Source organism: Apium graveolens, chromosome 4, assembly GCF_009905375.1.
Source record: "Apium graveolens cultivar Ventura chromosome 4, ASM990537v1, whole genome shotgun sequence".
NCBI classification, from domain to species: Eukaryota; Viridiplantae; Streptophyta; class Magnoliopsida; order Apiales; family Apiaceae; genus Apium; species Apium graveolens.
Window position 1 is genome coordinate 2,537,394 of NC_133650.1, and position 24,858 is coordinate 2,562,251.

At 39.0% G+C, this 24,858-nt stretch overlaps 1 protein-coding gene across 1 annotated transcript; it reads left to right on the plus strand.

Annotated features, from left to right (window-relative positions):
• The first annotated feature begins 21,002 nt into the window (after positions 1-21,002).
• Positions 21,003-22,793, plus strand: LOC141717451 (mitogen-activated protein kinase kinase kinase 20-like). Its single transcript, XM_074519521.1, has one exon. The coding sequence runs from the start codon at positions 21,279-21,281 to the stop codon at positions 22,569-22,571; it is 1,293 nt and encodes a 430-aa protein (XP_074375622.1). The 5' UTR covers positions 21,003-21,278; the 3' UTR covers positions 22,572-22,793.
• Positions 22,794-24,858: the final 2,065 nt, after the last annotated feature.

Consider the following 24,858-nt stretch of genomic DNA (forward strand, 5'->3'; position numbering starts at 1 on the left):
TTAGACGAAAAGGCCTTAGGAAAGAATGGAGTTTTCTTGGGGATGCCTTCATAAAGGTTTTCTCTGGGAAAATTAGTAATTTTGATGCCATAACTTCATCTCTTGTTAATATGTTCTATATGCTTGTTTCTGATAGGTACTTTAACTTTAGCAACTATGTGATGCTAGAATTAGGTACTAGATTAGGTAACAAAGCTAATAGACCTAATAACATCTATTATGCTAGATTCTTTATGTTATTGGCTAACCATGTTGCTGAAGGTTTAGTCATAATCAATGAGAATAATAAACTCAAGTGCTGGGCACAAGAGAAAAGAGTTCTTGCATACTTGAAGAGAATGGATCTAAACAGCAGTGTGCAATTGGTATATTTACCAATCATGAATGCACCCCAGGTAGGTGAGGTAATTGCTTCTACAACTCCTACTTCTTCCAACCCCTCTATTTCTTTATCTTCTAGTGTGGCCATGAAATCTGTGTCAATGCCCCAACAGATTTCTACCAAGGTCACCAAATCTAAACTTTCAAAATCCAAGACAAAGAAAACCACCTCTGTTGTTTCTCAAAAGACAACAGTTGTAACAACAACCATTAACCCTGAGGGAAGTGAACAGGGTGTGAGTGGTGAGGGGAGGGGTGAACATCAAAGAAACCCCCAGGATAAGGAAGGAGAGTTGAGTGCTTCCCAAGCTAGCCAAGCCCCAGTTTCTCAAAAAGCTGTGGTGGTTGAAAAGGTTTCTAGCACATCCCTAGTAGCATCCTCCCAAAAGGATGTTACTATTGAAAAGAGTTCCCAACCAGGAACACAGAACAAAAGAGGGAGGGACACTAAAGCCAAACACTCACCTACAAAAGCTTTTATTAGAAGGAAGAAGGCTAGAACCCAATCTTCTACACAGGGTGCACACACTGCACAGATACATCCATCTGTCTCTGTGCCTTCTCAAACTCAGTTTGATGTGACTCCAATAAATGTGGAGTCACAGCCCCATTCTCTCACAATAACTACACATCAATCACCAAATACTTCTTCACCATCTCTGGATGTGGATATGTTATTCCCATCAATTCCTGATTCTCCCTCTTTACAACTCAGGGAGGAGCCCCACTCAAATACAGGTGATCATCATCTTTTAGATGATTTGTTGGATCACCCGCAAATTCTTTCAGATATAATTGAAGGATCTGTATCAACACATATCAAATCAATCTATACAGATTCAACAATTATATCACTTTCAATTTCATCTTCTTTTCCTTCTTCAACGGATATCACTCATCCGTTGACAAGTGGTTGCTCTTCAACGGATAAGCTTAACAGCAGTTATCCGTTGATAACAACAGTTTCAACTTCAACGGATATTCCACATCCGTTGATAGTCTCTACACAAATAACTGAAATGATTCCAAGTGTAGAAGACATGAATACTGTGCAATCACTTTTAGGATTGAGGGCAGGGAGTGAAAATTTGAGTGAGAGGCTGGGTTGCTCCCAGGCAAAAGGAGAGATTGAGAGCACAAAAATGCATGCTATTTCTTCCAGCATGGCAAAAGTCAGTGAGTGGAGTACCACCTTAGAAGGTGAAGGTGAGGGAGTGAGATGTGTGAGCCAGGGGGAGCCCCTGATGCAAGAACATAGAGAAAAAGAGAGAAAAGCAGGTACAGTTGATACAAGGGTGGAACCAGCCATTGCTCATGAGTCAATGATTGTGGATGATGCTGAAAAGGAAAGACAATTTCAGCAACATTACAAAGCTGTAATTGATAACATTTCCTTGGATGCTGACACTTTTACTCATCCTGTGACAGCCTATCAACTGTTGGCTGCTCAGGGCAATGAGGAGGCAGAGAGGACACTACATCTAGTGCACTCAACAGAATCTCTTCAAAGGGATAAAGCTGCTATTAACAGGATGCCTTCTACAGCTGGTGAGCCATCTGAGGAATTTGGAGTAAATTCTGATGATGATGACTCTATTTCTTCTGATGGAAGCATGAACATAGGGGGAGATGAAGACCCTAATTCCATTCCTAATCTACCTGAATGGGCCTTGACTAAGGAGCATAGAACAGGTGAATTCAATGTCCACTTGGTCAAACAAATCATCACTATTCAACAGGCCATTCAGAACACTTCAAATGCAAATATCAAGGCTATCCTCCAAGCTCACCTGGACTCACTGCATCTCATGAAGTTGCAGAAAGTAAAGCAAGATATGAGTCTAGATGATCTCAGGAAAGATATTGCTGACTTGAAATCCTTCACTTCAAAAAAAAATTGGATTCAGTCATGCCCTATGGTACTTTGCAGGACTTGGTTTCGAGATTGAAAAAGGAATCAGTTACTGAACAAAGGCTGGCCAAGTTGGAAGACAGAGTTCAAGGAATTGAAGATTCTGTGGCCACCCTTCTTCTCAACCAACAATCTCAAACCAATCTCCTAATGCAGCTGGCAAAAGCACAAGGCTTGACCCCTCTCCTTGATGATAACAAAAAGGGGGAGAATAAAAGGGAAGGGGAAGGAGAGCCCTCTACAAAGATTCAGATATCTAAAGTGCTAGTTCCTGCCATCACTACCTCTCCAATCATTCAAATCAAGGGAAAACCTGATGGAATTGATTTGATTCAGCTAGCAGCAGCTGAAATACAAATGAAAGAACAATGGAGGAGAATTGATGAAAGGTTGCAATTGGTGTTTGGTTCTACACAAAATAAATCAACATCTGTGAAATTTAGCACAAAGATTGAACCAATCAACATGGAGCTCAAGCCAGTAGGGAGAAATAAGGTTGGAGAGACTTCTTTCAAGAATTTAAAACCTATGGTTCTAAAGCCTAACACTAGATCCAGTATGGACTCCACAAAGAATCCCCTAGACTTTGCTCAGATGCAGGAAGTAGACTTTCCTCTTCCAAAACCTGATGGAGACAAAGTTCTAAGTGCAAGCATCATAAAGAAGAAGGAGACCAAGGACAAGGGTGAGAGAATGGACATGGCCTTTATCTATAGAGAGGGAAAGAGTATCTGTGTGATGCAAGGACATCCCAAATTTCTAAAGGCCAAAAGGGAAGAAACCAGAAGGTTGAAGAAAGAAGCTGTAAGAAAAGATTGCTAACTTAGATGAGGTTCTTGGGAGCATATTTGGTGAAAATATGGAAGAAAGAGAGGAATGGCAGAAGGGAAACAGAAGAAAGGCCAAGGCACACAGAAGGAGTGAAGATAACCCTGAAGATACCAAATCTATATCTAAACCACTACCTTCCATACCTAAACCTTTTGTTGCTGATCCCTCTATAAATATCCATGGTGAACCAATCATTCCAAAAGAGGAACCTATTGATTGGGACAACATCACATTGCCTACCTTTTTAACCACTCTACCACTACCAAAGAAACAGAAAAGAAAATCTAAATCTACACCTCCCCTAACCTCTAAGAAATTCACTCAAAAACAAAAACCTAACCCTAAGCCACCCATTTCTAAAGATGATTATGTTCACATCTGTGACATAAAAGAAGCTTCAGACATTAATCTCTATCTGGATGAGCTGGAGGAAGTAAGGGGAATAGCTGCCTACAGACAGCTACCAGAGAGATTGGTTTTCAGATATAAGGGAGCTGGGGAAAGAACATGGCCTCTCTACAGGATTCTAAATGAAGGCTACTCTACCTTGATCAGAGTCTTTTCAGCCATCAAAAAGGATTCTGGCTTTACCAGAACAGCCAAGACTGAAATTCTCAACAAGATTGCCAACATAAGGAAGACTTGGAGGGAACCAAATGCTTTGCCCAGAACCTTACTCATACAAGAAAGGGGAACTAAAATTCACAAATCACCTCATTGGTTGATGGAATTTAGAGATGACAAAGGAGTCAGAAGATTTTTCAGACTTGAAGACCAACTCAAGATTGCCAGCAATGAAACTCTCAAAGAAATGCAATCTAAGTTGGATATCAGTGATGAAGATGAAGCTGAATTCTTCAGACAACTCCAACTCCAATTTGAGGAAAATGACAAAGGGCTAGGAAAGAAAACCAGGGAACAAAGAAGAAAATAATGATTTGCTCAGGCTAGAGGAGCACCCTTGGAAATACTGTAAATCTTCAATTACCTCCTAGTACATACACTTTTGCAGCACTTTTATATTTCTACTTAGTTTCAATTCAAATATTTGTTAAGTGTTTTGTTATCATCAAGTTAACCCTGAATTTATGCCTACAATTCTTATAGACATAAATAGGGGGAGATTGTTAGGAATATATGTGCATTAGTTTGATGATATGTTTAACAAAATACTTAAGTAGAAATTTAGTGTCAGTAGCCTCAACGGATAAGACCACTTTGGCTATCCGTTGATGGTGTAGCTTTACTTAGAAATAAGTCTAGTATTGTAGCATATTTCAGTCTCTGTATTTAAAATGTAATTCTTAGAAGTTGAGAGAAACTATAAGTCATGTTGACTACTAGATGATATGCAGATAGGAAGGCCAATTGTAAATATTTCATGCCTTGTAATTTTGTATAAATGAAGTGGTATCAACGGATGACTTAAAGACCTTCAACGGATGAGAAGCTAAGCTTCAACGGATGTCTCTAAAGCTTCAACGGATAACATCCTTCAACGGATGAGAGCATCAACGGATAAATGCATCAACGGATGAAAGCTTCAACGGATAACATCCTTCAACGGATGAAGTCATTAACGGATGAAAGCTTCAACGGATGTTCTGCTAATTAGCCGTTGATAAGTGGTAGTTGTACCTACAGACAGAGGCACATGGGTTGACAGAGAAAACTGAGATGTGGCAGCCGAATTTCAGGATCAACAGAAAAAGCAGCCGTTCTTCTTTAGTACAAAGATGCAATAGTCAACAAAGTACTGGAGTGAACAGGAAAAGAAGCAAGTGAAGAACTTATTTTACTATTGTAATTTTATATTGTTTTTCACTTGTACACTTGGTAATATATAAACCAAGAAGAAGCTAGTAATTAGAGAGAGATTTTCCAGAGCTGTTAAGAAATATCTTGAGAGAAAATTCATCTAGTTTGTACTAGGATGCAGCTGTGATCAACATTGTTGAACACAGATTTTCTAATATACCATCTCTGGTGGAACAACAAATCCACCAGAAAAGTTTTTAAAGTTTGTTGTGTTCTTTACATTTTGTGTTTGAATATATATCTGTCTGCATTAGCTCAAAGCAATTCATACACTTGTTCATCTAGAACACACTGCTTTAATAAACTTCTCAAAACCTGAAAAAGTTTTGAGATTTACATTCAACCCCCCTTCTGTAAATCTCATTGTTAGTCCTCTAGGAATAACATTATGCCTCCTTTAATAGCTTTCCAAAGCCTCCATATAGAGTAAAAGCATTTTGTTAACAAATAAATCTATTAAAATAAGATGTTTAGAACTATATAGTTTGCATCACATTTATTGTCACCAACCTATACGCGGTAAGGCCTCTATTTATCCAGTATTACAAGTTTGTGATATAACTCCATTATTAAAGATTAAATAATAATAATTGATGCCTTATCATCACTCAACAATGATTAAAAATTAATCACCAAATAATCAAGTTCCATCATGAAGGGTCACATTTATGTAGCCATATCATTTAATTGCATAGCAATATCATGTTATGAACTTGCAAACACGCATGTAAAATATAGCATATACGATTCTTGTATCAGTATACTAATAATTCCGAAATCAATTCAGAATTAAGAAACTCTAGCTCATATATTATCAATCACCATGCTAATTAAACAAAATATAATAAGCTATCCATTAATAGCGAAAACATGGACAAATTATAAATTTGGGTTTAATCTACCAATTTATAATGATCAACCCGAGAAAGATGTCACCAAATATGTCCACTTGAATATAAGTTGATCATAAATCAATAACCATTAAAGTATCAATAGCCTTATAAGAAACCAATTATCTAACAACTTTGTGCTTTTTTTTGCCTCGTACCTGTTATGCTTAAACAAAACACCACTTAAAATCAAATTTATATTAATTTCAAACACATGGCAACAAGTGATCAAAGAAATTAACGTACTAAATTTAATTTAATTAATGAGGCAAATAATTGCCACTCCTATACCCATAAATAAATCTAATTTAAACAATCAAATTGACTTTTGCGTCTACTCACAAGAAAGTATGAAAATTGAAGAAAACTGCTTTAAAATTGTTATCAATCTTGTACGATAAAGACATCATTATATATATATATATTGAATATATAACTAATTCACAAGAACATTGCTAATTCTTAAATCACATAAGCATATAAGAATTAACAATTAAATTAGGAGAAGGGTTTGAGAAAACAAACAGAGATTGAATTTAATCTCGAGTCCAGAAAACTGTCTCCTTAAAGCAGTTTCGCCCCGCACCATCCGTGTTTAGCGACCTGCTTCCCAGGATAAAACGAGATACTAGTATAATCGATAGTTCGAATATACTCTCAGCGAACTTGAACTGAGCCCAAGAACTATCACCGGAATATTGGAAAAATTTAAGACTAAAGAGACCGAGAATGAAAGAGATGACTCTTATTTCCTCGACTTAATAAAACTGGTGTCCTAAGACTCTATTTATAAAGAGAGGCTTGAAAAGACTTGTTTTTCTTTTCGATGTGGTACATGATATTTATAAGAAAAACTAAGGAATAAGTTTGTGCTACCCTCGATGTGGTACAAAACCAAAAGGTAAAATTTTAGAATATCAGTTCTCATTCACCTTTTACTCATTTTGAGCGTGTAAATATGCGTTGGAATCCCCTCGAAGAGGAGAATACGTTCCAATAAATACACACCACTAACACATAATGTCTCACTCATATAGTGTCTCAAAATGATTCACAACTTAGTTTAAAATACTAAGTTTGTCCAACAGATATCACTTAAAACATGATTGTTCTTTCCGGAAAATGGAAGAAATGCATCAAACCAACATGACTACAGATCATTAGATCGACTCCTCTATCACGATTCTTGATGTTCCAATAATATTATATTATTAGACTCTAATTTTAGGAGATTGTCTCTTTACTATAATTTGCCAACCCCTTTCAAATGGGGTTGTTGTCTTATATTTATACTAAGTCCCAAATGTGCTTTTTCCTTACAAAGTGGGCCTTCTTGGGATTTACATTATGTTTTACAATTATTCTAACTATCATTCCTTTGGGCCGCCTTGTCTTGGTCCAACATTTGTCCCCCTCCTTGTTTTGCGCAATATCTTTAGATTTGCGTTTTTCTGCTTTTTCACCCTTGCGTTCTGAATTTCGAGATTTTTGTTTTGATACCTGAGTAAAGTTAGTGACCGGATAGGATAATAAAATGAAGGGGAATAATAAGAAAGAAACGAATAAACAAAACAAAATAAAAATAAGAAATAACTGTAAATTCGAGATAGGAGTCAAATGTGTGTGCCTGAAAAAAGAAAAGAAATAAACGCAATGTTTTCTTGTCTTGTTGCTGTTCTCTTTCTTTCTCTTTCTTCTTTTTTTTTTAAGATATATATATATATATCCGTTCATGTGTGTTTTTGAATTTGTTTTCTCAGGTTTTTTTTTTGCAGATTGGCGGGCTAGACTCTTCAGCTTCCTCCCAGGTTATCTAAAAAGCGTTGCTGCGCGTCCTTGGATCAGACTGTAAGTTACCCTCTTTCCCCCTTCTTTTTCCTTTTTTATCTGCGGGTCGATCGTGTCTGTCTATAGTTTACGAATTTAGGATGGCCGACTTTCCTTCGTTGTCATCTTCGCGTAGTGCTTCCAATCGAGACCCCGGGAAGCGACCTTTAGAGGAGGGTGATGAAGAGTCTGTTTTGAACTTGGATAATCTTGAAATCCCGGATTTAGGTCAGTGTGGACCTTTTGATTTCTTAGGGAGCGATGAGTTTTTGAAGGGGATACCTACTGGGCCTTTGCCTTCTCCTCCCCTAAGCCCTCGTACCCTGGAACTCAGAAACAGAGTGGTCGAGGAAAATCTTCGGTTAGGTAGGATCGAATTTGAGAGTAAACCTAGTCTAAATTATCTTAGTTACTACATCACCGTCGACCCCCCTGTGAGTAAGTTGGAGAGTTACATCGACTTGTCTAACGGTTACCGGTATCAAGTGTCGACAACAGATGAGAGGGTTTAGATGATGCCCGAGTTTGGGATGCATGGGGTTGCGATGATTATGTTTCAGTTTGGTCTTGGTTTGCCGATGCATCCTTTCTTCCTGACGATGTATGAGGCTATCGGTTGTGGCCTAGGGCAGCTGACACCGAATTCCATTGCCCAGTTAAGTGGTTTTGTGGCGTTGTGCTGTGATAAGGGTCGATCCCCGACTTTGAAATTGTTTTTCTCTATTTATGGTGTGCGTTACTATGGCGGTCAAGTATATTTCGACTCACGACATAGGAGGATGAAGATTGTTAGCGTTAGATCATCGAACTCCGGTTACCACTCCCAATGGTTGTTCGTTGGGGGTCCTGATTTGGAATTTGCAAAGCCTTGTGGGAAAGTTAGTCAGGGCACGATTGATTATTTAAATAACTTAGAGAAGCGCGATACCGCTTATCTCGATGAGTTTCATGGGTCGAGGACGTGGTATACGCATTTAGACTTAAAGGATTCTGGTTTTTTAGAGATGCACGATTGTAAGGGGGATGTTTTATTTGTTATTGCCCTTATTTTGTTCATGTACCTAGTTTTTGTAGTTGTTATCGTCGATTCTTGTCTATTTATTTTTGTATGTGCCTATATATAGAGTGAATGACTTGTTTTGTTGTTTTTTTTTGTATCTTTGTGTTTTAGTGGGAGGCGCTTCCCTGAAAAAGGTTGTAGACGGCGGGATTCGAGGAGAGATGGATAAGGCAATGATGCTGCTGTTGTAACGTGCCTCGAGGAAGCCTTCTGATGCGGCCAGGCTTGGACCGTCGGGGGTCCCTCATTCGGTTTCAATTGAGCTGCTCGATGATCAGGGGAATAAGGTGACTAAAGACAATGAGAGGGTTGTGTCAGACCTCGTCCGCGTGGAAGGTAACCCTCGAAAGCGTCTTCGAAGGGAAGATGATGAGGTACTTGTTGGTGGACGGGAGGCTGCTGTCGAGGGAGTGAACAAGACTATGACCGTTGCTGGGAACAGGGTTTATATGGGGAATACTGTCGACCCTCGTTCTAAGAAAGAGGTGGTGAGGGTCGAGATTCAGCCTTCGGAATGATGGACGGGGGGTCCACCGTGCCCTTGAGGGCACTCAATCTTTTCAATCTTCCTCAGGATTTAGTTGCTTATGATGGTCGGAGGCGTGAGGATCTTGTTGACCGATGTAAAATCCGGGCTGGGCGAGTATGCGCATTTCCTTCTTTCTCTTTTCTATGTGCATATACTTTTGCCTTCATGTTCCTTCATCGTCATTCATTCGCTTTTTTTGTGTGAAGTTTCTTTCCGATTTTATGCACATTATGGAGGATTACAAGGCTGATGTCGATAGTGAGGCTTGTTCTAAGCTCGAAGCTGAGGTTGCTGCTCTGAAGGGAGAAAAGAAGAAAATCGCGGCTGGTTTTGCAGAACTCGAGCATAGGGTGGGTGATTTGGCTAAGGCAAATTCTGCGTTTTCAAGGAAGATTGCTGAGATGGAAGTTGCTGAGAAGGCGTCGAGTGACAGGGTGCGGGAACTCGAGGGTCGACTTCTCGAGGTTGAAAAAGAGCTTGATGAGGAGAAGAGCAAGCGCCAAGGCTTGGATCGACAGGTCGAGGGGATGGATAGCTCTTACAAGTTGATAGTGAAGGAGAATGAAAACTTGAAACAAGAAGTAGAGAAAGCTGTTGAAGATATCGCTGATGCTTTGGGCGATGGTTACGGACGATGTTTCCGACGGATAGAAGAGGCTGGTTTTGCCGTCGAGGGTCATGCCTTCGAGGATTATCTTCGGGATCTTGCATCGAAGGGTGATAATGCGTGAAGATGGGGTATGCCCTGTGGATCTTTGTAACCGGATTTAAGCGTTTTTATGTACTTAAGAATTTTATTGATAACACCGGATGATGGATTCGTTAGCAAGTTTAAGACACGTGATTCATGATTAAGTTTATTTCCATATTTTAAGTAGTTGCATGTTGACTAGTTTTATCATCTACTTGTCTTGAGTCCGAAATATTAAGCCGTTTATCAAGTTTGGGATCATCCAAGTCGGAGATCATATCTGTTTGTGGTCGAGCGTTTATACTATGAGAGAGATTTTATAGCCCAGCTTGTCGACTGGTGAGGCTGTATAAATATTTTCCTGGAGTTGAATGGTTTTTAATCTCTGATTGTTTGCTTGGGAATTTTCAGATTAATCTGTGAGCCAAAGCTTATTTTAATCTCTTTTTTGAAATGTTTATGTCGGTGAAAGTTTTCGAAGGTTATCTTTATGTTTTTGCTAATTATGTAAGGAATGAAGAAAGCAGAAGTTTATGTTCCTTACTTGGAATAAATTAAAGAAATTCGTTCATCATAACTTAATCACCCCACGATGGGGGTCTCATAACGACCCTCATTGCATTGAGGGTTTGTCTTTGATATGGCATTAGCTGCCTCAAGATAACAGGTTACAACTGAAATCAAATTACTGGTAGAACTTTTTGAGATGAATCCCATTCCAGGCATTTTTGATGGGCTTCCCGTCGAGGTGTGTAAGCTAATAGGTCCCCGCACTTACCAGTTTCGAGATCCGATAAGGACCTTCCTATGCTGGTTTGAATTTTCCTGAAATAGTGGGTTGCGATGCCGCGGAATCCCTTAAGACGAGGTCGTTGACCTTGAAGTCTTTAGGTTTGACCTTTTTGTTGAAGTACCTTGCAGTTTTCTCTTGCTGGGCGATCATCCGCATTTGGGCTTCTTCCCTTGTTTCTTCTAACAAATTATTGTGAAGGCGAAGGCCTTCGAGAGATAGAGCAGGATCGAACACAACGACCCGTGGTGAGGTGAGACTTATCTCAACAGGTATGACAGCATCAACTCCGTATGCCAGACGGAAAGGAGTTTCACCCGTCGCACTTCGGGGAGTCGTCCTATACGACCACAACACGTTCGGGAGTTCATCGACCCAGCATCGGGGTATTTCTTCAATTCTTTTCTTCAAGCCTTGTATGATGGTTCTATTCGTTACTTCTGCTAGTCCATTAGCTTGGGGGTATGCTACAGATGCTTTGATATGCTGGACTTTTAATTCAAGCAGGGTTTCCTCAAATCGTTTCCCTACAAACTGAGTGTCGTTATCGGAAACTAAGATTCTGGGGATCCCAAAGCGAAAGACGATGTATTCCATAAAGAATTTTATCATCTCTTTTTCTCGAATTTTAGCAAGGGGTTTTGCTTCGACCCATTTGGTTGCGTAATCCACGGTGACTACGATGTATTGGCACTGATTTTTGGATTTTGGAAAGGGACCCACAATATCTATTCCCCATTGGAAAAAGGGGCACGGGCTGAGAATATAATTTAGCTCAGTCGTGGGTCGACGGTTTACATTTCCATGAAGCTGACATGCTTGACATTTTTTGACGTAATCTTCACAATCCTTTCGAATTGTGGGCCAGAATAGACCTTGTCGGATAATTTTAAGGGCTAAGGTTTTCCCTCCTAAATGCTCACCACAGATTCCCGTATGTATTTCTACGATCGCTTGGAGGGCCTCTTCTGGAGACAAGCAACGGAGTAGAGGCTCGGAGAGGGCACGTCGATATAACACCGAACCCACAACACAGTAGTTCCTGGCTTTGAACATAAGAGTGCGGGCTTCGGACTTATGCTCAGGCAACTTGTTGTCGATAATGTATTCAAGGAAAGGTTGGCGCCAATCGAGCCTAGCCTGAATTTGATTAACTGACACTTCGTTAATGGAGGGGGTCTCCAAAATGTCGACGTATGTTGGGCTGAGATTAGTAGGGAGATTGGAAGAGGCCAGTTTGGCTAGAGAGTCGGCCCACTGGTTCTCCTCCCTGTCGACGTTTGACATTTTCCATGAAGAAAATTTACTAAGAAGCTCTTGTGTTCTTGTTAAATATTGGGACATCCTTTCATTATGCGTCTTAAATTCGCCACTTATCTGTTTGGAAACCAACTGAGAATCCCCAAATATGTCAATGACCTCTGCCTCGAGATCGGATGCGAGCTTTAGTCCGGCGATGAGTGCCTCGTACTCGGCCACGTTGTTTATGGCGGAGAACCCGAACTTGAGAGCCTGTTGGATTTTGAATCCTTCTGGACTGATTAGTATGACCCCTGCTCCTCCAGAGTTGGATGTCGAGGAGCCATCAACAAACAAAAGCGACGGGCGAGATTGGTCATCTTCAGGTTTATATGTCTTGGATTTGAACTGGCATTCATCGACGAAATTCGAGAGAACTTGGGCCTTGATCGTCGTTCGAGGTTTGTACTCGATGTAGAACTGGCTTAACTCTATGGTCCAATCTGCAAGCCTGCCTGTTATGTCGGGCTTGTGCAGGATTCTTTTCAGAGGTAGATTGGTGAGAACATGGATTTCTCTCGCTTGAAAATAATGACGGAGCTTACGGCTCGCGACAACAAGAGCGTATACGAGTTTCTCGACTTGTGGGTATCTTGTTTCCGCGTCTCGGAGTGAGTGGCTGATGTAATATACAGGGATATATTTTCCCTCATCGACACGGACCAACACTGCCGCGACAGTTTCATCGGAAGCTGAGAGATATACTCGTAGAGGTTCGCCTGTTAAGGGCCGAGTTAAGACTGGAGGATTTGTCAAAAATATCTTTACTTCTGTGAAATTCTTTTTACAAACTTCGTTTTATTCAAACTGTGATAATTTGGAAGCTTTCTTCATTACAGAGAAAAATGGGAGGCACCTCTTTGAGGATTGAGGGATGAACCTTCGAAGAGCGGCTATACACCCTGTGAGCTTTTGTAAGTCTTTAATGGATCTTGGTTTGCTCATTTCTAGAATAGCTTTTTTCTGAGCTGGATCGGCCTTGATGCCTTTCTGGGTGACCAGGAACCCCAAGAATTTACCTGCTGTAAGGCCGAATGAACACTTTGCAGGGTTTAGTCGCATGTTGTCTGCCCTTGCGTTGGTGAACGTTTCTCGAAGGTCTGTCACATGATCAGAGGCAACTTTTGACTTTGTAATCATGTCATCGACGTATATCAGCATGTTTCTTCCTATCTGCGAGGAGAATATTTTATCCATCATCTGCTGAAAAGTAGCGCCCGCATTGATTAATCCGAAGGACATTACTTTGTAACCAAAGACTCCCCCGTGTGTGATGAAAGCGATTTGTTGCCAGTCGTGGGAATCCATTTTAATTTGATTATACCCCAAAAAGGCATCCATAAAGGACAGGAGTTCATTTCCCGCTGTGGCATCGATGAGTTGGTCGATATTGGGCAAAGGGTAAAAATCTTTGGGGCACGCCCTATTAACATCTGAATAATCAATGCACATTCTCCACTTCCCATTGCTTTTCTTAACCAGGACCACGTTCGATATCCATGTGGGGAATTGCACAGGCTCGATGAAGCCGGCGTCGAGGAGTCTGTCGACCTCTTGGTCGATGGGTGCTCTTTTCTCGGCCGAGAATATGCGTTGTTTCTGTCGCACAGGCCTGATGTCCTTACTAATGTGCAGCGAATGTCGAGCAATGGCCTCTGGAATACCGGGCATGTCCTTCGAGACCCAAGCAAAAATATCGGAGAATTTCCGGATGAGATTCGTGATTTCTTTTTTGAGATCTGAGGAGAGATTCTTGCCAATTCTTGTTGTTTTATCGAGGTTTCCTTCAAATACTTCTATATCTTCTGTTTCCTCGAGAGGGGAGCATGAATTGCTTGTGGATGTGTCGATCAATTCTCTTGGGTCGATGTCAAGTACTTGATTGACCTCTAACTCTTCATCTGTCCTTTTCCTTGGAAAAACAGTGGTTAGGTAACACTGCCTAGCCGTCGCTTGATCACCAATCATTTCTCCTATACCAAAGTCTGCGGGGAACTTCATTTTCAAATGGGAGACGAAAGTAATGGCCCGAAGGGCGGTGATCGTTGTTCGTCCCAATATGGCGTTGAAACTCGAGGATGCACTGATCACATGAAACTTGACCATCTTCCAAATCTGACATGGGGGAGAACCAAAAAGCACCAGCATGTCGACTGTCCCCACTACATGAACCTCATTCCCAGTAAAACCATATAGAGGCGTTCGGGCATTCTCCAGGCGTCGATCCCCGAGGTCCATTCGGGAGAAGGCATGATGGTATAGGACGTCGACGGATCTGCCGTTGTCGACCAGCATCTTTTTTACCGTGTTGTTTCCCACCCGGGTCGTGATGACAAGGGCGTCCTGATGACCTTCGATGAGATCAGGGCGGTAGTCATCGTCTGATAAAGAAATGACTGGGGACGGATTTGTCCTGGTGCATTTGGATGTCGGTGGGTTGACATTAAAAACCTCACGGGCATAGCTTTTTTGGGAATTATGAGAGAGTCCCCCGGCTGCCACACCACCAAAGATAACGTCAATTACCCGATCTTCTTCAACTCGTCTATGGCGTCGAGGAGAATCTTCCCGCTGTACATAATGCACTAGCTGTCCTCGGTGAATTTTCCCCTCGATGAGGTTGCTTAGTTGAAAGCATTGTTCAGTTGTGTGGCCTGTATCCTCATGGTAATCACAGTATCTAGAGCTTGGGGGACGACCCGGTTTCATGGGTCTTGGAGGACGATAGTCCGGCTCTGTCTTTAGGACCGCTAAAATGGTCGTTTTCTCAGTGTTAAGCTTGGTAAATTCTTTTTCTGGACGACTGCGGGGTTGCCAGTCTCTCTCTCTTCTGTCCCTTGGTTGATGCTCGACAGTATGACTAGGCGGTGAACGGCGACGTTCTTGATGTCTGTCACGCGCGGGAGATCGCGGACTGTAGCTGCGTCGTCGTTCATACCTGGAGGAGCGTTTGGGGGACTGTATGTAGCTTACTGCCTCTTGGAGCATCATGTGATGTTCTATAATTTGGAATACTGCTTGTAAGGTTTTGGGTCTTTTCTCAAAGATCTCCTCTAAGAGCAAACCATGGCAAGATTTATCAATGCCTGCTGTCAGAAAATTGACTGCCATTTGCTCGATTAGATCTGGAATCTCTGCTATTTCTTCTCTGAATCGTGTTAGAAAACTTCGGAGACTTTCTCCTGAGCGTTGGTGCATTGTCCTTAGGGAAGCTGTGACCTTTATTCCTTTGTAGTTACTGGAAAAACGAGCTTGAAACTTGCTTTTTAGGGCCGCCCATGAGTCGATCGACCGGGGGGGGCAAGTTGTTGTACCATCGAAGAGCGGTACCCTGGGGGCAAGTAGAGAAGAATTGACATCGAGCGACCTCTGAGTGGCCGAAGAAGGCCATACGTCCATCGAAGGTATTGAGGAATGCTAACGGGTCCGAGGATCCGTCGAAATGATCAAGGGCTGGAGTTTTCAGTGTCCTGTCGATGCGTGCCTTCTCAAGCACCAATGATAGGGGGCTCTCGGAAACGGTTTCAAACCCTGCCTGATTTCTCATCAAGGTACGCATCTGGGCGATTTTCTCCTGCATTTTAGCGAACTCCTCGTGAGATATAGATTCTGTGGATTCTGTCTGACGCGAGACATCGGCAGATGATAATGTCCTCTGTCGACGTTCGCGTGGTTGTGAATATGTCGACTCTGCCGACGGTTCATATTCGTACTCAGCATCGTCCCCGCCATAAAATTCATCGTCTTGTTCTTAATTTTGAACTGTAGTTTGTTGGAGCTCTCGACGGAGACGGTGAATCTCGCGTTTTCGCTCAAGTTTAGCCTACAATCTCCGAGTTTCGTGTTCTAGAAACTCGAGTTCTTCATCTGAATCAAGTGGGTCTTCTGGATTTTCTTGGTTTCGGGCTTTTAGCCTTTCGTTCCTTTCCAAATGTAGTCATATGTCGCTCGAGAGAACTTTCTTTCCTTTAGATGTCTGTACTCTAAAACGCTGATCTGAAACAGTTTTTCTTTTTCTGTCCCTTTGAAGTGTGCCCTTCAAGCCCAAAGATTGATCTTCAGGAGGCGCCTCAGGTGGAGGAAACAAACACTTCGGCTTCAAGGTCGGTTGTTTAGGAAGCTCGCGATCGCCATGGGTCGAGGGGTCGGCGGGAACTTCTGCCGTCAACTCCTTTACCTGAGTCGGTCTGGCGGTTCCCGGATCAAGCTCTTCTACAATCATCTTCTGGTTGGATCTTGTTAAAGTAAAGTTCCTTCTAGCGCCAAATGATGTTCCAATAATATTATATTATTAGACTCTAATTTTAGGAGATTGTCTCTTTGCTATAATTTGTCAACCCCTTTCAAATGGGGTTGTTGTCTTATATTTATACTAAGTCCCAAATGGGCTTTTTCCTTACAAAGTGGGCATTCTTGGGCTTTACATTATGTTTTACAATTATTCTAACTATCATTCCTTTGGGCCGCATTATCTTGGTCCAACAGTTCTCACATACACAATATACAGTTAGTAATCCTGGCGAGCTCGTGTATTCCAAAACTTTGAAGGGATTAACCGCGGCATCTAATTAAGCACAGATGTGCAGTTAGAGCAACTCTAAATGGGTGCCGGTGCCACGTGGTGGCATGACATTCTTGGTAGCACTCTATTGGAATCGTTGGGATGCCGATGTGGCAAAATTGGCGTACCTTCAAAATTTCAACCATTGAAGTTCCTCTTACAGGAATATCACATAACAATCACGTAATAGGACTACATCATATATTATACATGCAAACCACGCATTACACTCCAAGAAATCAGATCTCATTATTTATCTTCTACTTGATCTCATGTCTGGAGGCAAGCACACAGACACAACATATTTGAGGCTCGAAGCTATTTATATATTTTGCGTCCAACTATGAGATCCATAACGCTTATTTCAATATATATAGCAGAAACTATTTAATTTTCTTCTGAATATGAGGAGGAGCAAGATGGGGAGGGGGAGGTGACGATAGATGTGGTCGCTTTATGACTTGGTTGTCCTTCAGAACTTGTCGCGAAAAATGTGATGGTGCCAGTGCCTGATCACGAGGAGGCGCAACATATGGAGCAGGAGGTGGTGGACTATGTGTTCTTCCAACAATCATCGGCATTCTTATGATTTTGTCGCTCATAATAGGACGTATTGGAGGGTTAACTTGCGGAGGAGGAGGTGATTGTCTTGGCGGCCTAAAAATTGAAGTGATGCTTGATGTCCATCCAAACTCGAATATATCTTCTGCAGCATAAGAATAAATCTAACTCATAACGTTTGCAAGTGAAATATATAAGAATGAAACGAAACAAGAAACGAAAAGTAACCAGCTCATCTAAAACCTTAATTAGAGAAAGACCCAACCGAATCTATATTATAACACTTCCCCTCAACCGGATCTATGAGCTCTGATAACATGTTGAGTAACCGGCTCATCTAAAACCTTAAGGTGTTAGAGGAAGAGTCAACCAGATCTATATTTTAACACTCCCCCTCAACCGGATCTATATTCTAACGGATACATTCAGAAGTTCATTCGAATCTAATTCATAAAGTGCAACCAAAGGGGAGCAATAGTTGGAAGCATTCATGAAATTAATACTGGTATTACCTGGTAAATCTCTTGCATGAGTTCCTAAGAAAGAAAACAGAGATAAGAGAAACACAGCTTTCACTGCGAGAATCATCATAATTTTCTGCACAGCTGATGAGGCATTGAGATCAGAGTCTACTCTGGCCTATAATTAGAAATCAGCACTCTGCTAATCTTAACATACCAAAAAAATATAAAATTAAAAGAAAACATCGGTATCACTCGTACGTATCCGAGCATTGTAAGATTAGTATTAAATTTTCAAAATCTTACACTTCATCTGCAAATTTTTTAATCTCCTGGAGCTGACACTTTACCTTCTACGTACTATCTATTGTTCTTTAAACAAATTTAAATGTGCTACATGACTTAATACTTAAATATGCCCGGCCTTGGCTGTTGATCATCGCGAGAATCTGAAATATAGTTTATAGTCCATTCTGCAGTATAAATTCGTTCTCCACCTCGACTTCAATTAACTTTGTTTTATGTTAATACACGGAAATGCATCTGATTTACCGAATCATCAGGCTGATTAATACAATATCATGATTCGCCAGAAAGATCTAGATGTACACATCTACGGATAACAAATAGACACTTGAATCCAGTGTACGACCTTCACTAGCTTCCACCCCTTCTATCAGAATCTTGTTCAACTAGTTTTCTTTGTTTGATAATTCTTACAAGTAATCACCAACTTTTCACTATCAACTTTTCCATGAAATAAAGGAAATCTCAATCATGCATGAATTGTTTTCATTTGTCTGATGTCTCCATAAATGAAAATGCTACTGTTAGACTTGGAAGAATCTAGAAAATAAGATCCCGTTGGACCTTTCTTTAACTAAGGTTTTGAATGGACCGATTCCTCGATATGGAATCAGAGCTCGGGCTGGTAGCTAGAGCACTCAGGACCGGTTACTCAACAGCTCCATGTCAACACTCGCAGACGCGATACATATGATCCGGGGCATTTGTTTTTAGTAATCAGGGCAAGTTATAGTAATTTTAGCAGCGATAGCTTATCATGAGTTGATTGTATACATGCATGTTTAATTTACTTATAATTAATTAGCTTCAGTCACAACCATGATGTCATTAAAAATAATTGATTACTACTTTCATTACAAAATGCCAATAACGTGGAGATGATTAAATATTAGCCCACTTCACCTGTCAATACTTGTTGTCATAAGCTTTTTTCTACTAAGAAGTATTAAAAAAACTGAGCATTCATTAAACTTTGCAAGTGAAAAAAATATGGCACTAATTCATTGGTCAGAATAAGGTTGCTGATACTTAAGATAAAGACTTGATTCATCAAGTAATTATAGTTTGTATTTAAAGATTTACTCCTAGATTTCTATTGTTGTAGATTTGGTGTAGTTGGTATATGTAGCAATACTGAGATTAATGATTTAAATGTTTGTTAGCTATCAACTCCAACTCCAAGCTGCTGCTTGCAGCCTGTTGCCGTGAAATGATAGTTCCACTTCATATAGAAAAATGCTTGGTGTACAGAATTGTGTACAAAAATTTGTACACGATGATATGTGGTGAATTTTAATTGGAATGGGCCCCAGTATTTTTTTTACAAAATTCTGTAAATCTAACCATACTCCTTCATATATAATACTTCTTGTTGTCTCCTTTACAGTTTTTCCACTAATATATTTAAGGGTTTTTCTGAAAAATATCTGAGTCTAAATATATTTTTACAAAAATATTATCAGTTTTTTAAAAATTTTGCAAAAACACTTTTTTATTTGCAAAAATACTATTTTTCAACTTTTTTTTTTTGCAAAAATACGGTTTTTTGCAAATAGAATCAACTGAATGTAACTTTTGACGACTTTCTGCAACTACATGCAATCTATGCAATAAAAAAAACTCGGTTCAACTAGTTGTATATCTGTTTGATTTTGGTTGATACCTTATTTTTGCCAAAAAAAATCAGAAAATAGTAAAATCGCAAAAAAACTTAGAAAATTTAGTATTTTTAGTAATTAATTTGTATATAATGATAACAAGTTTTTGGGAGGAAAGAAACATGAAAGTATTGGCCATGAATAACATATAATGCTACAAGAAGCAGATGCTTGACGGACCGCATACTTTATGTGTGAAGAACGGAAACGCGTACGAATAAAGACCTGATATTTTCAGTTCTTTCTGCGCATGATTGATCTTGCTGGAAAATGGTAGAGATGCATATATTGCAGATCATTCGATCTGAACAAGAAGAAACTTAAGTGGGTGAATCAACACACGAAGAGACTCGTTCCATTACGATCCTCACAAACAGAGTACAGTTAGTGATCCTGCTGAGCACATTTGCAGATACTTAAAAATTTCAGCAGTTGTGCTAGCGTTAAAAAGTATACAATCATGTTTGAACCTTACTCTGACACTTGCGTTCTGATAATATGACGTAAACATGGCTAGTCTAATACAAATGCGAACCAATATTTCGGGAAATGTCAAGCTCATCATGAACAAACATAGCTCAAGTTCATGGTAAATTAACTATCCTGGTCAAAATTTCATAGATGTGCAACTAATTCCTATGATTTTCTAAGCCTGCTAATGTGCTATGCATAACTATTTTTAATTTATAGTCGAAGAACTTCTCGTTCAAATTATCGTCAAGAAATTATAGTTTTTCGCTAAATTTAATCTCCTTTTAAGTTCGAATTTATTTTTATCAAAAAAAAAAGTTCGAATTTGTTAGTTTATTTAACTAACAAATAGAATGCTCAAAATAATTATAAGAGTGCTGTGTACTTCGTATCAGTTTTTCGAGATTAATCTAATATAAATTTTTTGTTGAGAATCAAATAGTGTGAACTGTCACAAATCTGTCCCTCATACTAGAAGAGATGCATAACTGGATTCTCAGCTTTTCTTTGCTTCACGTGAAAATATATTAGTTGCTTAACAAGTAATCATAATTTTGTTCATGATTTAAACAAGTAATCATAATTTTGTTCATATGTTCCGCGGAATTTGCGTACATTTACACTTATCTCAATTCATATATCGATTAAAATTAACAAATATATATTCCGCGATAATCTCAAAAAATACGCATATCTCGAAAATCTCGAATAATTCATATATCGATTAAAATTATACCGTAAAAATGTTTCAACGTGTTTGAAAGAATAAATTCATGTTTATTATTTTACACTTCATTCTACACATTCTAAAATATTTTGCTAATCCTAGACAAATTTTCAACATTTTTATCATATTTTAAAAGAGACCACCTTAATCCATATTAACAAAAGTACCATGTTGTATGAGTTGAAACTAGTTACAGTTTTAGACAAGCAGCCGTTATTCAGTTAAATTTACAATTCCCATGTGTATGTAATATGTATGTATATGTCCAAGTAAGCATTATTAATCACACGACTTCTTGTAAAAACCCCAAATTTTTCTTGAGCCCTTAATTTTATTTCATTTGTAATCTTGCATCCAAATTAAAACCCTATTTATAATTTTATTGCAATTTATTTATCTGCACTCATTAGGTTATAAGTTATAAACCCTATTGTTTGTTTGAAATTTAAGCTGTTTTTACTCTGTTTTTTGTTGATTTGTTTGTGTTTGTGAAGGGTGTTTTTGTATGATGGAGAACAACAAGAAGAATAAGAAGTTATGTGCAAGAAATAAAAAGCATGGAGATGGTGTATCATGGTATAGAGGTGCATTGATAGGTAAAGGAAACTTTGGTTGTGTTTATTTAGCTAATTTAAAGAATCCCAAATCAAAATTTAGTTGTTTTCCTGATGTTATGGCTGTTAAATGTGCTGAGGTTTCGATTTCGGGTTCGGTTCAGAAAGAAAGAGAGGTTCTTGATAATATTGGTAGGTGTGATTATGTGATTAGGTGTTTTGGTGATGAGGTTACTGTAGGGGAGAATGGTGAGATGGTTTATAATTTGTTGTTGGAGTATGGTTGTGGTGGAACTTTGGTTGATGTTATTGATAGGGTAGGTGGTGGTGGATTGAGGGAATTGGATGTTAAGAGGTATACGAGGGATTTAGTACGCGGGATTTATTGGATTCATAGTAAGGGGTATGTTCATTGCGATTTGAAGCCGGATAATGTGATGATGGTTGGGAATTGTGGGAGTAGGGGGAAGTTTAGGGCAAAGATTGGTGATTTAGGGTTGGCTAAGAGGGGGATGAGGAGTAATAAGAAGAGGAAGTTGGATCCTTATTTTAGGGGTACTGCGATGTATTTATCACCTGAGGCAGCGGCTGAGGGTATGCAAGAGTGTCCTTGTGATATTTGGGCGGCTGAGGGTATGCAAGAGTGTCCTTGTGATATTTGGGCGCTTGGGTGTATTGTTATTGAGATGTTTACAGGGAGGCCTCCGTGGGATTGTACGCAAGATTTGGATGCTGATGAGCTTTTAGAAAGGATTGGGGAAGGACGTGAGAGTCCGAAAATTCCAGATGAGATTTCAGTTGAGGCGAAGAATTTTTTGAAGGGTTGTTTGGCAGTGAAGCCTATGTATCGTCTGACAGCTGAAATGCTGTTGAATCACCCTTTTTTGGAGGGCTTGCTTGATCCTGATGAGTCTGAGGCTTGCGAGGAGGTTTCAGATGTGAATGCGGATAGCTCGTTATTGTTGTTGTCTGAAGCTGAGGCTGATGAGCTCGATTGCTCCTCGTCCTATGAGGATGACAGCTTCGTATCAGAAGAAGAATCCGTTTCTTATTGGTCTGAAGAAGTGTTAAATGGTCAAGAGGTTAATGGTTTTGCTAAAGAAGGTACACTGAATGTCCATGAGAGTTTGAATGCTTCTAGCTCTAGATCCGATTCTGAATTCAATCATGCATTGAGTAAGCCAGTTCCAACAAGTACAAGACAGCAGTTCCCGGGTGCATTCACAATTCCCACTGTTGTCTAGCAATGAAGATAGGCAAATGTGAATTATTTATCCTAGTGATTATTCACATGTCCTCAGAAAGTATACAACTCACAACCAGACTTGGTAACTTAATGATATCTGTGCTTCTAGGATCTGATGTTGTTAAAGTTTATTTGTAGCTACAGAGATTATGTACTATGCTTTAAATATGTAAAACTATGTCATTTAAGGTAATCTTGGACACATAAATTCTTTCTCTTTCCTTTCTTGTGGTTTCTGCAACTTGCCTGAAATGTTCTGCAGTCTGCACCTTTGACTAGCTCTGCTCTTTCCAAATTTGGCCTTCCAACTTTTTAGAGGAATATTTTGCAACTTTTGCATCATTATGATGGTCTATGTATGCATTAAATATGTTCACTGGTATCTGTAGCTAGTTCTTCATTATCCCTTGATATCAAACAATTTAAATTTGGCACGGGTTTATTTGCTTAATGTAATGTATATCTGCAATGCCGAGTATGAACATGCATCTTCTTCTTTTAATCCCTTCAATTAATTTAACTATTGTCATTGTGTTTCTCGCGATCCAAAGGTCACAAGATGATGTACACGGGTACCCTAACTCTTCTCCTCGACCTTATATGGAGGGGATAATTGGATATATGGTGCTAGCAAATTTGACAGTCTTTCCCTCCAAAACTTTCACTCCGAAAATGGGATGAAAGTACTTTACCTCCTAATCACTTCCTTCCTTCTCATTAAAAAACTGAGGAGCAAGCCCTAAATGTGGTGGTCGTTAGCCCTAATTTATCTTTACATTTGATTGGCAATTGATCAATTCATTGAGATTTGAGACGTTAGAAGTACCCATTAATCTGTATTATGTATTCCAGAGACATCTTAATGTTATGATCAACAGAGGAGTCATTTCTCTTGTTACTGCTGCATTGATTTGGTAGAGGAGAAAAACAAATGTTGTCTCTGTCTGTACTATGCAGAATCTGCATGCATCAGGTTCATAGTCAAGTCTCAGTTTTTACGGAATGAAATGAGGTTAGAATAGCAAGAAGATTGAACCAAGTTTTGGCCAATTATGTGCAAACATCCTTGATAGAAAACACTTAAACCTAACAATCCTGTCATTTATCCATTCCATTTCGTAAAGTGAATGGTCACGGGTAACTTATGCTTAAAGTTATGAAGTGTAGGAATAACTCGTAAGAGTAAGTTCAATGCAATGCTATCAGTGATGCTATTTCTTTAATTTGAAATCAAATGTCAAGAATTTCAATTCCAAAATAGTTCTATACTTAGATGCAAATATGTATCTTTGGTTCTAAATTTGAAACCAATGATTCATTTATGCATCTAGCCACATCATCATACTATTGCATGTTGTTGTACTTTAAATGAAATTTAGGACAAATTGACAAAATTTAGGTAAATAAGTAAATATTTGGTTTCAAAAATGTAATCTAACAGAGTTGAAATTTTGTTTTAGCACACTTTTTGATACCAAATTATAGCAATAATTATAAATATTTTGTATCTTGCATTGGACTTGCGTACACGTGAATTATTACTTAAGCCCCAAACAGGCACCTAGTTCCATTTCAGTTGTCCATTTTTTAACTTTCAAGTGATCAAGTTCTATGATCTTCGAGTCAAAAAAGCTTTTCATTTTTCTCATAATTCTATTCCTAATTCTTCAAGGTTTGTTTTGAATATTTTTTAAAAAAAAATCTTCATTTCCGTCTTTGATAAATATAAATAAGAAAAAAAAACTTTTAAAAACATTTTTGAAATCTTAGTGATAATAACTCCTTGTTTTACTTCTAAAAAAAATAATAACTCCTCATTTTTGGGAAAAAAAAATAGATTTTAATTATATATCCTTACAACTATAACAAAATTTTTTGGGAAAAAAAAAATACTCCCTCCGTTTGTTAAACTTTCTCAGATATTTGAAATACGTCATCTCACACCGGTATTTAACATAATTTTTTAGTTTTTTAAAATTGAAATATGCTTTCTAAAACTGGATATATGAAATATGATTTCTCATTGGATATATGTTCGAATACCTATTTTCAGACCGGATATTTCAACCATTTTTTAATTTTTTTTAATGCATTTTTACACAAAAAAAATAAGAAAATATTTTTTTTTTGAAATACCCAATATGAAACTGAGTATTTGTTGTAAAAATGATCAAAATATTGAAATTAGGTATTATTGTGGCTTATCCAAAAAAGTATAATTTTTCTCATTTTCGAAAAAGTCCGGTACTTATTTCCTCTTCAAAAATTCCAAAAAGAAAAATTTT

Coding starts and splice junctions, on each gene's coding strand:
- LOC141717451 (XM_074519521.1), top strand. CDS start 21,279: ATGATGGAGAACAACAAGAAGAATAAGAAGTTATGTGCAAGAAATAAA.